Below are 18,943 nucleotides of genomic sequence, written 5' to 3' on the forward strand. Positions count from 1 at the left end.
CTCCTTCCTGGTGCTGATGAGACACGTCCTAGAAGCCCATGTTCTAAAGTCCCCTCTACCCTATGACCCAATTTCCTGATCTCCTCTTTCTCCAGACTTTTCTAGAAGCACCCTGTGAACTTACTGCCTCCTCACTTTCCACTTGTTCTTCTGACCCCTCCAATGTAGCTTTGAGGCCTTCACACCCGGTCTCCAGGGATGGTCGCATCCCAGAAGCACTGGGTAATGCACATCAGGTCTCCTTTTCCTGGAGTGGTCAAGCTGTGACATGTCCGTGGAGGGTTTCCTTCACTACCTGACTGTTAGATTACGGTTGGGTTTCCCTGAGGTCTGTCCAGGACCCTTGTCCCTCCTCAGCTTCCTCTCTTCCTGGGTATCTCATCCCTTGGGTTTGAGTCCCACATGCCATTCCTTTGTCGTTTTGACCCCGTTCCGATCAGTGGTCTTCGGTGCAGACCTGTCTAATCGGCTGCTGCCCCCTGCTTACAACCTGTAGTGTGTTTATGATGAAGACAGACTTTCTCTCGATGACCGCCACACCCTGTGTATCTTCTGTCTGGTTTCCAGTGCTCCAGGGTCAGCTGTCAGCCACATCTTTGCTCCTCTCCCCCGAGTGACAGTGTTCTTTCATCTTCCCAGCCTGATAGACACCCGACAGGCTTTCCCTCTGTCTTCCCTCATTGCACAAACATCAGTGAGTGTTACCCTTCCTATGATTTGAACTGTTCATCGTGACATACCTCTTCTTATTGCTGGTAATTCTCCTTGTCATGAAGTTTATTTCATCTGATGTTAACTTGAGCCCTCTTATGTTTAGATTCTATGAATCTGCTTCTGTCCATTTACTACCAATTTGTCTATCTTTGAAGTGTCACTTAATTTTAAAATACAGCATGTAGTTGGGCTCCCCCCAACCCTTTGGATCCAGTTGATAATGCTTCAGCTTAAGCATTCCACAACTGTTTGGATAGCATTTACTATAATTGTTGCTCCAGCTGGACTTGTCTGTTGTTTCCTCTCCTGTTCTCTTTATATTATTAGACACTTCTTAGCTTTCTTGTTGAGATGTTGGCTATACATTTGTATGTGTGTGTGGTTGCTTTAGGAATTACACAGTACACTCCAGATTCTTCATACTCTGTTTTGTTAATGTGGTGTGTCCTCATGAAAGAGGTCAGAGGGGTCTGGAGAGATGGCTCAGAGCTTAAGAGCACTGGCTGCTCTTCCAGAGGTCCTGAGTTCAGTTTCCAGCAACTACATAGTGGCTCACAACCATCTACAATGAGATCTGGTGCCCTCTTCTGGCCTGCAGGCATACATGCAGACAGAACACTGTATACATAATCAATAAATAAATCTTTGAAGAAGGAAAAAAAAAAAAAAGAAAGAGGTCGGAACTTTGGCGTTGTAAGGGTCCTCTTAGAGAACGATCCTTCAGAGTTGGAGCTCATCTCAAAGGCCACCTTCCCACCTGTCTGGCTTCTCAGACTGGGCTGACCCCTTCTTTGTTCTCTTGAGCAGACAGCATTTCTGTCTGGGCTATATTCCACACTTGCCATTGTTCTTCCAGTGGTGGATTCTCTAGTTTTTTACTGTGGTGCTGTGTTTATAATTACTTGATGATTGAACGGAGGGGGAGCCTGAATTATGGCTTGGGAAATTCAAAAGACTTCACAATACTGTAAGGGTGAAGGCATGGAAATGGCATGATGTAGGCATTCAGGTTGAAATGCATGAAGTTGTCAAGTAGATTAAATGCAAGTTAAAATATTAAAAAACAGGGCACTTAATAATGGATCAGGCACAGTGCTGAACTCTGCAACATTCTATCTTAGGTGACTTTAGCCCTGTGAGTTATTCTTGTTCCCTTTTATACAAAGAGATGAGATAGAGAGGGGTCTGCAGCTTGGTCCCCAGTGCTAGGTGTGAGCCCTGCCTTCTAATGCAGATCTGTGAGATTCCAACATATAGAATATCAGCCAGGCTGGACCACTGATCTTCATTGAAGCTGCGCATCTTCAGTCATAGGGAAATGCTTTGATTTGTGGCCAGAGTCTGGTAGGGAAAAGGCCTCTAGCATTACTGATGACCTGTATAGAGTTATGCTAGATCTTTCTTTAGCTTCTTCAGAGGGTAGAAACAGGGAAAGCCCTCCGCAGTTTTTGGATAAGGCCATGTAGGTCAGGACACTATTTCAGGAATACTCAGTGCAGCTAGGAGGTGGGCAGGACAGAAGCAGGGTGAGTGAGAGGCAGTAGATGGACCCTGCTCTGACAGGCCGCAGTGACGGGGTGTTTAGAATACTTCAAAGGAAGGAGTGTAGTGTGTATGGTGAGAAGTGTTACAATTAATGATGAAATATGGGCGTGAAAGGTTCTTCCTTAATGTTTCAGGTCACTTATACCTGTTAACCATGCCTACTACCCAATGGCTTTTTTTTTTTTTTTTCCCCAAGACAGGGTTTCTCTGTGTAGTTTTGGTGTCTGTCCTAGATCTCACTAGACCAGGCTGGCCTCAAACTCACAGAGATTAGCCTGGCTCTGCCTCCCGAGTGCTGGGATTAAAGGCATGTGCCACCACCACAGGGTGCCCAATGGCTTTAAACTCTGTCTGTAATGGGGATTATCATGCCATCTTGGATATGAACATCATATCATTCAGTCATGGAGAGTAGCATTTTTCTAACAGGAGTCAGCAGGCAACCTCAGGGGTCTGAGAGAATGCTCTTTTGAGGAAGCCAGGAAGCCTTCGTCCAGGCAGGCAAGAAGCACTGCCTCTATCGGGTCAGCTAGCCCAAGGTCATGGGTGGAGCGAATACCCACTACACCTGTGTCTGGGTGAGATAGGTTAACCAGTCTTCCTGGGTAGCAGCTAAGGGGCTGGTTTCCTGCTGATCTGTTGTGTTCATCTCTGGTGGAGATTTTGGTCTATGTATTAGATGATGAGGGTGGAAAGGGGCATGAGTGTGTGTGTGTGTGTGTGTGTGTGTGTGTGTGTGTGTGTGTGTGTGTGTGTGTGTGTGTGTGCAGGTTCGTGTGCCATTTATTAATCTGCCTTTGACATGGTCTTTGGAAATTGTGCTGAGCTGGCTTTTTTTTTTGTTCCATTTCTTGAGTGAGAAGGAGCTTACGCAGTTTCCAGAATGGCATCAAAAAATGTATTCACTTCTCCAAAGAGATCTTTTTTACTTAGGGAGAAAAAAAAGGTGTGTGTGTGCGTGCTTACCTGTGCCACACATGTGGAGACCAAGGATAGCCTTGGGAGTCGTTCTCTTCTGTGGGTCCTGGGGATCAAACTCAGGTAGTCCGGTCTGCACCTAAGCGCCTCTACTGGCTGAGCCATCTCGCTAGCCTTGAAATATTTTGTTGAAATTAAAAGATTGCTTTGAAAGTGATCCAGAAAAATAGCAACCTCAGCATATGTATGTGAGACTCATGGTTGCATTAGGAGTTTGCCCATAGTCCCAAATATCTGATTTTTCTATCTATATAGAATCTAAAAATGTAGAGAAAAATGTAAACACTAGCTTTTTCTGTTAGCATGGGATTCTGTAGGCATTTGCTTTTTTTCCCTTTCTTTCTTTCTAAATTTGCTTTAAGGTGTGTACTGTATTTTCTTTTTTGACACAAGGGATCACCATGTAGCTCCGGCTGGAACTCATGTGTTCTTGCCTTTGCCTCTGGAGTGCTGGGGTGGCAGCATGTGCTACATGTACTTTCCACCTAAGGCTTATGTTTTAGTTGAAGTCAGTGGGAAGGAGTGTAGGAGCCTTTCTTATCCCTGTTCTAGCTACTTTTGGAACAACTTTGTTACCTACCTATAGAAGTTCCATATGTGAGCATCATGGGGCAGTGTAATGCTGCCTTGGGCTACAAGGTAATGGCTGTGATCTGTCTCCCTGTCTTCCCAAGGAAAGTCATTGTAACAGTGGATGGCTGTTACTCATCTATTTAGGAAAGGCTTTGAAGAAGTTCAAAGCTCATAGGGAGGTAGCTGTTTGTGTCCCTAGCTCTGGCTTGGCAGCTTAGAAGCATTCTGTTCCACATTTTGGGCTCTTTCTTTTCTAATTACACCTAATTAATCTTGGCAAAGCGTGCAGAGCCGTCACAGTAGCTTCTTGTGTGAATGCAGGTGACACACATCACCTTTTGTCTAAATCACTTAAAGCTGCCTAATGCTACCACTGTCCTAGCCTGCTTTCTCAAAGTTGGATCCGAAGGCGCCTCCAGGTTGGAGAGGATGATCTTCCTTTGAGGGGAGCCTCTTGGTGCAGCGCTGGAGTTTGTGCTGTCAACAGGAGACAACACTGGAGTGTGTCTTCTTCTCAGCGCGTTTGGATCTCTGCCATCAGTGTTTGCTCATTCCACGTACTTCAGAAAACAGACCATCCATGCAAATTTGGCTTGCCATGCTCTTGGTTTTTGCCTGTTTCTGTAGAACCTCTTTTGAAGTGGTGAAGACTCAAAGTGTGAGATCTGGGGGGGGGGGGGGGGGCGGGAGGAGCTAAGTGAGCTGTGTCAGTTCAGAGTAGAAAGTAGAGATGCTGCAGAACCAGCCGATCTCAAAGTCTCGTATTTCCTTGTGAGTAAATCACAGCCCTTGGGAGTAAAAAATATTGTTGATACTCACTGTTTCCCCCATTGCTTTAGTGGCAAATCACAATCAAATTTATACCCAGTTTTCTTCTGATACTCTTTCATGACTCCATGTGTACCCCTACTGTTTTAGGCACTAAGGCTAAACAGACGTTTTTATTAACCGCTTCTTAAGATTGATCAAAATCGGCCGGGCGGTGGTGGTGCACGCCTTTAATCCCAGCACTCAGGAGGCAGAGCCAGGTGGATCTCTGTGAGTTCGAGGCCAGCCTGGGCTACCAAGCAAGTTCCAGGAAAGGTGCAAAGCTACACAGAGAAACCCTGTCTCGAAAAAAACCAAAAAAAAAAAAAAAAAAAAAAAAAGATTGATCAAAACCTTCCTGACTTAAAATATACATTTTGTAGTTTTGTCTTAAAATTTTGAATAGTTAATTTGATAATGGGTGACCAGTTTGAGGTGTCTTTGGATATGGTTAAGGAGTCTGTCTTCTGTGTGGATCATCATTTGAGTGGCCGCCTCAGCTGGGAGAAGACTTGATTCCCACAGAACTTTGCTCCATGTATTGGGATCCTTTGAAAGTGGCCAAAGCAGTGACCAGCCAAGATGCCCATGAATGCACACACAATGCAGTTGCATGGCACATTCTAGCAGACTGAGGTTCTCAGCCAAGGTAGCCAGTTTTGACTAGTCACAGCAGCCCTTGGAATAGTTTCCTGTCTCTCATTTGCATGTGGTGTCTGTCATTCTTTGCTTTGTGCTGTGGTGACCATCAGCTCAGTTCACTGAGATGGTCTCTTGCCTCATTTTTTATACCTTTTTTTCCCCCTTCTGTATTTTCAAGCTCTGATTTATTCTAGAACTCAGTGATAATCTGGGCAGGGCAAGGAGGTCGTGCTTTTTTTTTTTTATTTCTTTTTTCTTTTTAATTTCTAAAATTCCATGCTATCAGTCAGGCTTGGTGGCACATACCTTTAATCCCAGCACTAGGGAGGCAGAGGCAGGCAGATCTCTTCAGTTCAAGGCCATCCTGGTCTACTTTGTTCCAGGAAAGCCAGGGCTACACAAAGAAACCCTATCTCGAAAAACAAGAACAAAACCTAAACAAACAATAATATTAATAATAATACTTATTATTCTTCCAGGCTATTTTTCGATGTGTTGTGACCTTAGCCAAGTTTTCCCACCTCTATTCAGGAGGTCATTTTAAGGATCGTAGGAGTAGCATTGTATTTTTGGACCACATTTTCATGTGACATTTGTTCTTTATGCTATGGAACTCTTTGTGGTCTAGGATCATCCTCAGGATGATATTTCAGTGTTGGCCTGGCCAGATTATCACTAGTATAGCTAGCGTATGTCACTGTTCTTACCTGTGCGATGGATTTGACCATAGAGCACCTGAGTTGGTAAGGATTGAGTGAACTAGAGTATGTAGCACTAGTGACCCCCCCCCCCACTCCCAGCTATGGGTTGTGGTTGGGCATGTTTACCACCACAAAACTTATTACTATAAACCTTTCATTTCTGTCTGTAACTCACTATAGGGTCTTGGATAAGTTAGATGGGAGAGCTTTGTTGAATCTGAAATAGGGCTGAGAGCTAGGGAGATTGCTTAGCATTGGCTGCTTTCCCAGAGGACCGAGGATTACTCACATGGTCTCTAACTCTAGTTCTGATGCCTCCACAGACACTGTATGCATGTGGTGCACAGACATTTGTGCAGGCAAAACACCCATGCACAGACAAATAAATAAACATTTAAAAATAGTGCAATAAGGAAGAAGAGTCAAACTATGAGCTCCTCAGGACAGTTCCAATTAAAAACACTTTATGATCTTGGGTTGTGAGACGACCCAGCAGCTAAAGGAGCTTGCTGGCAAGCCTTTTGACTAGACAGTTCAATCCCCAGGACCCACATGCTAGAAGGGCAAAAGCAACTCTCACAAAAACTTAAAAAGTTCTACAGCCTCTTTCTGTGTGTGAGAGAAGGAGCTGTTACCCGTTTTTTTTTTTTTCTTTTTCCAATTTATAAGCTAAAGAGTTCATGGCACTCACAGAGCAATTAAAATAGTAGGACATTTGCAGTAGTTATTCATCTCCCTGCTGTGACCACATGCCCTCCAGTGTTGCTGGAGTTATCTCCAGTCCTGCCTGGTCCCGCAGCTAAGACCCAAATAAACACACAGACGCTTATATTATTTAAACTGTTTGGCCTAATAGCTCAGGTGTCTTGCTATCCAGTTCTTATATTTTAAATTAACCCATTTCTATTAATCTATAAGTTGTCACATGCCTTGTGGCTTACCAGTACTTGTACATCTTGCTTCCTCTGTGTCTGGCTTGTGACTCCTGACTCAACCTTCCTCTTCCCAGAATTCTCCTCTCTGCTTATCCCACCTGTACTATACTTCCTGCCTGGCTACTGGCCAATCAACATTTTATTTATCAATCAATCAGAGCAACACATTCACAGCATCCCCAGCACTCCAGGGGAGGTCATGTAGGGGAGGGAGGATTTGGGCTTAAGGTTGAGGTAATAACAGTCCATCATGGCAGGGAAATAACTCATTGCCCCAGAAGCTTGGGAGGTTGGGTGTACAGAACTCACATGAGGAAGCAGAAATGAGAGCTGGTTTCATCCTGCTCGTTCCTTTCTCTTAAGTCCAGGACCCCATCTCCTGAGATGGCATCACCATAGTGCGAGTCCTCCTGCTCAGTTTAATTTTCCTAAGGACACTTTACACACTGAGAGATGTGTTTTCACCATGACTTTAATCCTGCCAAGCTGACAGTCAAGATTGACTCCATGCTCTTACAAGCTGAGTAACCAATCAAGATAACCTCTGCCCTACACCTAGAATCGTGAGAATTTACAACATTTACTCGATACTTTCCCTACTGTGTGCATTGGTTTTGGTTTCTTCTCTCTTAATTATTGTCCTCTCAACTTCTTTCTCTTACAGACAACAATGAACTTAGTTCTTACTCAGGCTGCAGTGTCTGGATTGACTTGAAGTGTTTCTGTTCTCTGCTTAATCAGTATGTTCTCTTGAACAGGATGAACTTACCGCTGTGAATGTAAAGCAGGGTTTCAACAATCAGCCAGCCTTCACTGGAGACGAACATGGCTCTGCCAGAAACATTGTAATCAACCCATCAAAGGTAATGCTGATTGTTTCCTGTAACTTCTGAAAAGGGGTGTTTGTGATACCCTTGATATGTGTGTGTGTGTGTGTGTGTGTGTGTGTGTGTGTGTGTGTGTGTGTGTGTGTGAGAGAGAGAGAGAGAGAGAGAGAGAGAGAGAGGTGTGAGAGAGGTGTGTGTGTATGTGTGTGTGTGATGTGTATGATGTATGTGTGTGTATGTGTGTGTGTGAGAGAGGTATGTATGTGTGTGTGTGTGTGTGTGTGTGTGTGTGTGTGTGTATATATATATATATATATATATATATATATATATATATATATGCTATTTAAGCCACATTCCATTTTCCAAATTTCCTCCTGTTTGCCAACCATGAAGTACGCCTGGCATTAGTTGTCAGGCATTCCATTCTGGGACTACTTCAGTGTCCTTTTTCTACCTTCTACTTATTTTCTATGGCTTCATGACTGCCACTATAGAAGAGTCTGGGCCGGTTTTATACTACTGCTGTAGTCTAGATTTATTTTGCTTTCCTATGACAGCTCAGGTTCACTTTTTGCTAAGACTATATTCATTGCTTTATGTCAGGAGGAGTGCAGTGTCTGTCTGCCCAATTGTTGATAATCATCAGTCATTGTGATGCCCACTGTCTTTCTACGTTATAAAAATAGCAATTTCTACTTCTTGGTAATCTCTAGTTATTGTTATTATATTTAATTGAACTCAGGACTTCCAGATTCTGTGTGTATGTCTTACCACTGAGCTGTACCAGAAGCCCCTCATAAGGATATTTTGAAATCATATAAATAGCCTAGACTTCAATAAATTTCACACCAAGGTTGATGATGTTTTCTTTCCCTCTACACATTCCCCCTTCTTCATTTCTTTTGCCAGGGTCTCACCAGGTAGCCCTGACTGGCCAGGAACTTGCTATGTAGACCAGATTGGCTTTGAATTTGCATCAACCTTCTTGTCCCTGTCTTCTGTGTGCTAGGATTATGGGAATGCCTAGCTCACTAATGGTTCTTGCTGAATGGTTTATTATGGGGAGGGGGTGGCTGACATGTTTTTCTACTTACTATTCCTCATGTGTGCATTAGCTTGAGTTCTTTTGTGAAGAGCTCCCTTTACACTTCTTTTTTTCAGGGTCACTATGAATTTCTCTAGTGTCACTCATAGGTTCCTGGTTTTATTTTTATGTGTTATGATTTATTACCTTCATTTTTCTTTTGGCTGCCCAAGTTTTCCAGTATTTAAGTAGGGGCCTTTTGAACCCTGGTTGAGCATCCCCACCATTTGTGTTGTTGCTCAGCATCTTCCAGGTTCACCTTGTTCTGCCTGTGTCTCCCCTGGGTGCTAGGCAAGCTCAGAAATTCTGGAGCATTGTGAGTTCCAGGCCCTTTCTGTGGACAGAGGATGAACACTTCTGTCTAACGTGCCTGTTTAATCTACCTACCGGTTGTTACCATTTCCACCTGTACATCCCATAGTATTTCCTTTCCTCTTCCTGTTTGGCCTTCGTGTCTTCCTCCCCTGAAGTGAGACTTGTTCCATACAGTGCCCATAGAGTTTGCTTGGTGTGGCAGCTACCCAAAATGTTTCTGAAGAAACGCGTTCAGTGCCATCACGACAACCAAGTTTCTGTGTAAGGTTTACAATTTCTCTACACTGCCTTTGGTCCTTAGACCAACTCTCATTAAAAATGAATAGTCAGAGTTGGAGGGAGAGGCTTGGGAGGGCTGGAAGGAGGGTAGGAAGGGAGAAAGGGATTACTTATATATTAATTAAAAATGTAAAAAAAATTATAGTCAGAATATTATGTTCAGAAGTTTATTAAATTAAATATCTTTTTTCCATGGATCAATTAGATGTATAGATAGGAGTGTTTTTGCTCATTTTATTTTAGTGGTTGATTTTTAAATTCTTTTTACATTATTATTCTTTGATATTTAAATACTTTTATTGTCATGAAATTAAAAACATATACAGGGAAGAAATAAAAAGCACAAGTCAATATCTACACTTCTTTTCTCTCACAAAAACACACAAAAAATTGACCACTAAATCATCAGTGGAAATACTATTGAGAAGATGTGAAAGAAAACAGAAGCATATTTATATGTAGTTCCATTTATCAGACACGGTGATACTTTTGTCTTTTGGGATCTTTATATACTTCATGTTACAACTATAATTATGTATCTGTGATTTAATACACAGTTTTATGTATGTAATTCAGTATACTTACTGTTTGCCACTTCACCCTGTTTTAGTGTGGAGATTGTGGGCAGTTTAACCTCTCACATTGCTATATAACCCTCACCTTACTGCCTGTCCCCAGAACATCTTCGTCTTTCTTAAGTGATCTGCTGCCACGACCTACATGGCTTGGTCCTGGACTCCTGACTGGGGCAACTCAGGAAAGCAGAAACAACATATATTGAAGACATGATAGGCACACATACAGAAAAGCTGGCATCAGGTGGGCTGTGCTGGCTTTGATGGAGGGCGCCTCCGGCAACCTGGAAATGCAGCTTTTTTTTTTTAATGTACAGCACAAGGTGGCTAGTCTGGACAGTTGGTCTCTCTAGATGAACAGTTTCAGTCTATAAGTATCTGGGAGGAGGAAACTACCACCTGCTTTCTGCACACATTGTTCACACATCCTTAAGCTTTGTCTTTGTAAAAAGCGAGACCTTGACTCAACTAGAAAGGAGAGATCTGTCTCCTGGAATTTGTCCTCTGACCTCCACATGCTCTGACATCAGTGAGCCTGGACATCCTCCCCACCCCACCCCACTCTCTCTTTCTCTTATATATATGCAAATTATAATAAAATTAAAAAGATAAAAGGCTGTTGTCAAATATAGTAACACCGGTTAGGATTTCAGTGTGTGGATTTTGGGCATTCAGTGTTTAGTTCACATCAGAGAATAGGAGTTTTTTTTTTAATGTGTTATAAACTGCTCAATTCTTGGTTCTTAGTGTCACATTTTATAATTTAAGTAACCAAGTTAACAAAAATAACACTTGTTACAACTTGGACCACTTTTTCTGTGAGGTCTATTCAGAGACCGGATATTTCTTATGTGAATTTGATTTCGTTAACATGAAATGTAGGAATCTTAGTACTTAACATCTGACCTTTCCCATGTTCTTATCAAAGGAGCTATTAACTGAATAGGTATGGGTGAATAAAATCAAGTGTTGAGTTAACCTTCTTACACTTTGTTTGAAAGAATATAAACTGATATTAGACCTTGTGAAGGGTGATATGGCAGTATAATTAAAATTGCAGAATCATGCCATCTAAACTATAGAAATTGTCCTGTACCTGCATTAACAAATGTGAAAGGTGTTCTTTTGGACAGGAGTCATAATACGGTCGTTTAGAGCCTATGCTCCAGGTGCCCGCTAATACTCTCCAGATTAAATAAAGGACAGCATATCCATGCAGAACATTATTGTGTGGCTAAACAAATAAATGAATTCCACATACAGGTGTACTCATACTGACTGGGCATAGTGAGCCAGATATGCCAGAAAGGAAAATAACAAGTATGTGTTTGCTTGTGTCTGTTCACGTAACAGTGGAAGGCTGCACAACCAACTAATCAAATTGATTACTTGGAGTTAGGACTTAGGTTTTGAGAATGAGGCTTTAAAAAAATATATCTTCTGATTTTTGAATAATGTAAATATATTGCTGTTAGAAGAAAACTAAGCACTGTAGCTGGTTGCGGTTGGGGAGGTATGTTCCAGGCCAGCATGAGACCAGTCTTAAAATGTTTTTTAATGTTACATTATTTCAACATTTTCTTTTGAGCTCTAATGTGTATTTCTCCTGTCTTGCTTACTTAGGAATTTTGACTTTGCTTACAGTATGAATTTGTTTACAAAATTCACTAAGGAGAATTATAAAACATTTATATTCAGTTTTTTTTCTATTATTAAGAGGGTACATTGACTCCTTAGAGTAATTTTCTTTTCACTTTTCTACCCTTTTTCATTATAATTAACGTCCCTAGACACAAGTGCAACTGAGAGGTCTCTTGAATATGCAGGAGTATATGCTCTTAGGTGTTTAATGCCCTTGGGAGAAAGACCAAATATTAGTTGAGAAATTTAAAATCGAATAATTTGCTGTTAGTGACTGCTTGTTTACAATCAACTGGTTCTGCTTCTACTTAATTTATCCACAGAAAGTTCTAGAAACGTTTGCTTTAAGTAGAAAAACTTCAGTGAATTTGTTTGAAAACCAAAATCTGGTATCTGTTTTGCTACCCACTCTGGTTTTTGTTAGTCATTATTCTATTCCTGTGAAGAGACAATACCGAGGTAGCTCGTATAAAAGAGAGCATTTAATTCGAGCTGGCTCACAGTGCAGAGGTTTAGTGGTTTTCATCACGGCAGGGAGCACGGTGGCCGGCAAGCACTGGAGCAGTAGCTGAGAGCTCCATCATGACCCATAGGCAGAGAGCAAGACTCAGGGCTTGACACGGGCTTTTCAAAGCCCGCCTCCAGTGACAGACTTCCTCAACAAGGCCACACCTCCTAATCCTAATCCTTCCAAATAGTGACATTTCCTGATGACTAAGCATTCAAATATATGAGTCTGTGGGGGCCTTCAGATTCAAACCACCACAGTTTTTATTACCATTTTTCAGTGCAGGGAATTTCTGTTCACATTTAACAGAAAAGTTGTACCAGCTTTTTGTCCTGAGGATCAACTCGATTGTTGGCTCCAGTCAGACTCTTGGGTCACACTATGCATGAGACTTACTTCTGACTTTTAACTAAGATGGGACTCTTATTGATTTTTTTTTTTCAGAGTAGTGCTCTTATCTCATGAAGTTGCTACTGATTGCTAACTATTGGTGGCACTTCTTAGACATTGTTTGCTTCCTATGATTTAAAAGTTCTCATGGAACAAAATGTGATGCTTTCAGGATTCTTGAAACCTCTGAGCAGGTTTCCTGTAGATTGACTGAATCTCTTATCTTCCTCCCGTCCCGCCCTCGGCTGTCTCTCCTTTCACTGTTTGCTCCTCTCCACGCCCCACTCATTGCCCACCCTACCCTATTAATAACACGGAAGATAAAGTAGCTGGCAGAAGCTGGCTTTTCTATCCTGTCCCGTTCAGCCTAAGTGACTCCCCCCTTTTCTTGTCCTCTCCTTGTGTTTGTAAAATGGGCACTGCAGTCATAAGGCTGAGCACCTAATTCATCCCTACCTTTTGCGATCTTCCTTTTAAATAAATTTCTCTAGGTTCTTTAAGAAAGCAGCACCAAGTGTGAACACAGAATTTCCTTTCGAAAAGCACGTGCTATTCAGGTGAAACAAGAAGAAGAATGTTTACCTTGATTCCCGGCCTCTCTCCTCCCCAGTGTGCCCCTGCGTGGGAGCAAGTTCTCTCCTGTGGAGTGTGCAGTATGGCGAGGGAGAGAGTGCAGTTAAGATCCAAGCACAGCCCGTTCTGAAATTCTTCCTGGTGGAAGTAACTTCGCGTTGCCAGAGATAGCCTGTGGTGCTTCCCTCTTCCCAACTGCTTGGGGTCAGTGGGGCAGAGGTGCTGTGTGGAGTTTTGCGTAGTGTTACTGGACATCACACCATTGAGCTTCAGGATTTACTGTATGGAGATCACAGTTTTGGGCGTCAAAGATTTAAATTTCCATTTTGTTCTCTGATGGGCTGTATAAAGATTTTAGTTGAAACAATGAAGATAAAATGTGTAATCCTTAGATCGTTGCACATTGTCCTTAAATACTGTCTGGTTTCCATTTCTTTCTACAGATCGGTGCGTATTTCAGCAGCATATTGGCCGAGAAACTAAAGCTTAACACTTTCCAGGACACCGGAAAGAAGAAACCCCAAGTTAATGCTAAAGATAATTATTGGCTGGTTACTGCTCGATCTCAGAGTGCAATTCATAGTTGGTTCTCTGACTTAGCAGGAAATAAGCCACTTGCTATTTTGGCAAAAAAGGTATCAAGTATTTTTCTTCCATTGTTATAATTACAGTTTTAGAAATGAAGCCGTTTGACATACTGTGCACATGTACATTTATTTCTCCTTACTCTTTTATAGACTGAAGGCTCAGTTGCAGGCACACAGGACAGATAGAACTCTTCTTATGTTATTTCCTCTATTTTGATTACATGTGGTGCTCAGGGAACCTAAAGCATCTGCATAGAGGCAGATTAGGTGGACTTAAACATATCTTAAAATTTAAAAGTAGGCAATAATACTTCATTTTTTCCCCATTACACTTTTAGTTTTCTTAGATCCAGATGACCAAGATAAGATAAAAAGATCCCTTTGAGATTATTCCCTTGTGTGTCTAAATAGCCATCCCAGCTGGGTGTGTAATCCTAGGCTCCTGCCAGTAATCCCAGCACTTGGGAGTTACACATAGACACACAGACACACACAGACACACACACACACACACACACACACACAGACACACACACACACACACACACACATGCTCGAGTGTAAATAATAGCTTCAAGTCTTACCATCAAGCAAGATAAAGAGTTTTATTCTGGGTGTGTTTTGTGTTATGAGAAAATATTTTAAACAAAACATGCATATTTATTTATTACTTTTTTTGACAAGGATGTGTATGGGGTTGTAGGAGGTTCTTTTTAAAATCTTTACCCTCCAGTAATTTTCTTCAGTGGGAATAATCAATATATAGTTTCAATAATCTTGTAGTCAGAACAATACAAGATATCCTTTGAAAGCTTATCGTAAAGAAGTTAGAACTCTCCCTCCTAGTCTTTATCTATGACTTCTTGTATACCTTTGAAACAATCCAAGGTGACTCTTCTCATCTCCCCCGGAGTCCCTGAGTTTTAGGGGCTGCCATCTTCTGTTCTAAGTATGCCGTTATCATTCCCACCTGGTATGGGACCAGCTCAGAAAGGAATGCCTTGGTATACTTGCCTGTTTGTTTTTTGAAAACAACTCTTTGAAAATAGTGCCTGCATCCTCCATTGGCTTTATTTTGCTATAATATCTTGATACTGCATGCCTCTGATAGATAGATAGATGGATAGATAGATAGACAGATAGACAGACAGACAGACAGACAGACAGACAGACAGATGTGAAAGGTCCTTGCAGTCTTTGAAGATCATTTGTTTAAATGTGACCAACTCTTTCCACGGAGTTAGTGCCGCTGTCTCAACCCTCCTGAACTCTGGAGTTGGAACACTTCTTCCACAGTGTTAATAGCTGTTTGTGGTCTCACTGTGGCCCATGGGTTGATTGTCTCTGAAGGCCATATAAGCCAGAGAGCATCCTGCAGAATCTGATGGCTTTTGAACACCGATTCACAGCCTCTGCGCTGTCAGCTGGGTGTTCTTTAAAGTTTTCCTTTGTTACAATCTCTATGGATACTTTTTGGATGCTTTCTTAAAGTGAATTTTGATAAGGAGTTGGTTTCCTTGCCTTAAGGGTGTAGGGGTCTCTTATCTTTTAAGAGGGAGATGACTCATGGTGTGCTGTATTAGCTATTGTTCTTCTTTCTTTATTAGGAGCTGCCTCTGGCCAAGTCAGGTGTCCCTCAGGTAAGCCCTGGCATTAATTCTTTGCAAACATAGACATTTTCTTTAGAAAACATTGACTCTGATGTATTCATGTCTTAGGCATTCCAGGAGTCCTTCTTCTCTTCTCACAGTTTCATCCTTTTGAAATGGCAAAAGCTCTTGTAGATTTGGGCAAAGGACCACATTCTCTACATGGTCTTCATAGTCAACCACTTAGTTAATTTCTGATGTTTACATGGTGGACGAGGGCTTACGGCAGGAAGCAGTGCTGTGATCCAGAGTCATCCTCCACCTCTTCCCCGGCTTTTAGAATAGTTTTCCATATGGGATGGACTATGTTTCCACCATGGCTTTCCATTAGTATAAAGTTACACAGTATCTAGAGATGCCTGAAAAGGACTTTTAATTCAGTCTCCACCATTACTTGATTTGGAAAAGGAAAATTCTGGCAACCAGGGATACTCTTCTACCTCTTGAACAGTTGACTAGTTCTTACTTTTTGATGCGGGTACCCGAGGCTACTGAGGTCTGAGAATTCCCTTTCGTTCTGGTCCCGATTAGATAATGGAAGATGCTGGTGGTGGTGGACATCCAAGCGGAGATGTGTCAGTAATAAATAGCCTTGTGCGCATGCAAGAAGCACACACTTAGCATCTTCATTTCCTTTGCAGCTCTAGATTGATTTAGAGACTAAAACACTGCCCAGTGGTTGCCTATATTCAATATCAAGTTGATGTCCGGTATTTTACTGGGGAAAAAAAAAAAGGATCCATCACTGTAAAACAAACAAACAAACAAAATCACCAGCAAACATCATTTTCTCCCCAAGTTGGTCTAAACTGTAGATTGGACAAAACCATCTCTACGTATCTTCTCGCTTAATCAGCTAACTTTCTTCACATCTGTTTGTTTGGATAGTGATGCCCTGACTTGACTCAACTCAGGGTTTTGCAGTTTTGTCCTGTGCTGTTCATGTAAGATCTGTTGGTCGGTCAGTTTTGTATGCTATTTTATCCAAACATTTCAAATTTTCAACTGTTTGCATTTCCCCCTCCTAACTGTTGCTGTTTAAATAAATCCTTTGGTCATCTGTGAAAGATACTATTAGCAGGACTCCTTGGAGATGCTAACTTTTACTTTGCATTGGTCTGCGTTTTTAGGCTTTGATCTTCCATCTTTTTGGTGTGTACCAATGAGAGGCAGCCTGACCTGGACTGGTACCCTTTACGCCACTGGTTCCATATTGTGTAGTCTCTCGAAAAGCATCAGGTCTTGAGTGAATGTTTGACCCTGTGTTTTTCTTGTCTCTGTCTTAAATGATAATAACTACAGAGACCGTGTTCCACCAAAGATGGGCCTTGTATTCTAAACTTGCAGGGCGTTTTCTCGTGAAAACGTAGCACAGTGTTGTGCAGCGATGAAGCTTTACAGATGTAGCCCCTTTGACTTTCCCTCCTGTTAGTTGCGTTTGTACAGTGTAGTTTTCTGTATCATGGGGGCCATGGTCTGAATTCAGCGCTCAAGGCAGCAAGTGTCCCTGATCAGGAATTCTTCAGTTTTCTGTAAACACAGTGTGGACACACGATACCCCCTTGAGCAAGGCAGGCAAGTGTTCCTTCAGCACTGGAACAGCTTGATGTTTCTTTGGAGAGCCCAACTGAAATCGCTTATTTTTAAGGGTTGTATTAAAAAAAATACTTAAACTTTTAAATTCTAGGGATCACACCTTATACCAGGCATGCAAATGGTTAAATTAAAAAATGCACTTGACTTGGCAAGCTAGTGGAAAAATACTATGCTATATGAATTGGCAAGTGTGAAACCTTGACCTCCTAACCCAAATTCAAGTATGATTTTTTTGGGGGTGGTAGAGAGATATCCATGGACAGGTTCTAGTGGCTTCTTTTGAAAGGGCCAAATCAATGGCATGAAGACACTTTGGCTGGTATAGAGAGATCCCTAATCTGGTGACAAAATGTTTATTGCTATAATTTTTATACACACACTAAAAAAACCAAAATACCCACTTGGTGAGGTGCATAGGATTGGTATTATCAAAATTCATAAATGGCTGAAAAGTGATGGACTTGATTTGGCAAAACCTAAGGAAGTATTACATAAGTAGTCACCCTGCTGTGGGGTATGGGGTGTGCCCCTTACAGTTTTACTAGTCCCATCTCCTTGCATCGTCACAAATGTACTCTTGTTGACTTTCTCACCATATTCATAAATTGAATGGATTACATAGACTAGCAGGCTGTTTATAGGATATTTATGAGGTATTCTGGAAGAATGAATTAACTCTTTCAAACCATTCATTGGTATATTGGGATACTAATTGGCTGAATTGTACCTTTGTGGTCTTGAAGAAAAAATTAACAGCCTCAAGTGTCTACTTCAGCCAGTGAATTAATTGCCCAGCTATTGTGGCTCAGTGTATTAGGCAGATTCACTGATCCATCATTTTAGAGTCTACTTAACATTTTGGGCTAAAGTCACTTTCACATGGTTTCTGGAAATGGTTGCATTTGTGAAATATTGCAGTTAGAAAACCTCGTGCAAAAGAGTGTCCACAGATAAAATGTAGAATGGCGACAGATCCTGTCTGATCTTTCCCATCTCATTTTGGGATAAATCACTTGGAAAAGTATCATAAAATTATTTTCCCCTGTTTGTTCATAAGGCAAATAACTTTCCTCATCTGAGGATATGACAAGACTTTGTTTTATAAATAAGAAAGCATGGCTGATAACCATTTTCGCCATGTGCTGAACATAATTTTGATTTTCGTTTCGTAATGAAAATTGGCTTAAAGTTTCTTCCCTCTCTTAAAGCCACATGCACTGTTTGAAATTGCATCAGACATACTTTCTTCTAGCAGCACATAACTTCCAGCCCTTTCTTGCTTCCTTCTCTGTAAATTTGCCTGTGCAGTGCTGTAGTGTGTGATTGTTATATGTTATTTCTTTTTAGGTCCCCATCCTTAGTAAAAAGGAGGACGTTTTTGCATATTTAGCTAAGTATTCTGTGCCAATGGTTCGAGCGACGTGGCTGATCAAGATGACTTGTGCCTACTATTCTGCTATTTCTGAAGCTAAAATTAAGAAACGCCAGGCTCCAGATCCCAATTTGGGTAAGTGAGGCAGTGTGCTGTGGTTCACTATCGATGTTTCGAGTGCTTGTCACCTGCACCCACTGAGAACTCAGCACCCGAGCATGATGAGTACTGAAAAAGTGTAGTGGGCAGCAGAAAGCGACTCACTTTTCACTCGGCACGTCCTGTTGATGCCCCATGATTTTGCCCCTTGGTGACCTCTGCAGTAGCTCAGCTGTGGAGATACTGGTCAGACCATCATCTCTTGTCTGCACAGAAGCAGCCCCCGACTGGCTTTCCTGCCTGGTTTCACTCCTCTTGAGCAGGCCTTACTCCCAATTAGACAGCTCTTGGTTACCCGCCCCTGCCCTGTGCTCACTGCCCCCTTTCTGGTCGGTACCACTCACTGCCCTTGCCTGTGGAGTGGCAGTTGATGCTAATTCATCTTGCTCACACAGCTTTCTGCCTTGTAGCCAGAATGATCCTGTTAGAACAGAAATCATGCCACTCCTGGGCTCAGAATCCTTTTATGACCGACTGTCCTACTCACCCG

At 41.9% G+C, this 18,943-nt stretch overlaps 1 protein-coding gene across 11 annotated transcripts in view; it reads left to right on the top strand.

The window, feature by feature from the left end:
- Med12l (mediator complex subunit 12L) overlaps positions 1-18,943 on the top strand; it is a 346,663-nt gene that overhangs the window by 19,751 nt on the left and 307,969 nt on the right. For 9 of the 11 annotated variants that reach the window (XM_076574139.1, XM_076574141.1, XM_076574131.1 and 6 more), the window contains exons 3-6: positions 7,654-7,758; positions 13,534-13,725; positions 15,285-15,317; positions 18,270-18,429. In XM_076574139.1, the coding sequence (XP_076430254.1) occupies positions 7,654-7,758; positions 13,534-13,725; positions 15,285-15,317; positions 18,270-18,429 (490 nt within the window). The remainder of the gene's footprint in view (positions 1-7,653; positions 7,759-13,533; positions 13,726-15,284; positions 15,318-18,269; positions 18,430-18,943) is intronic. The other 2 variants (XM_076574135.1, XM_076574140.1) reach the window with 1 other exon arrangement.

This window comes from Peromyscus maniculatus, chromosome 6 (genome assembly GCF_049852395.1).
Source record: "Peromyscus maniculatus bairdii isolate BWxNUB_F1_BW_parent chromosome 6, HU_Pman_BW_mat_3.1, whole genome shotgun sequence".
Lineage (NCBI taxonomy): Eukaryota > Metazoa > Chordata > Mammalia > Rodentia > Cricetidae > Peromyscus > Peromyscus maniculatus.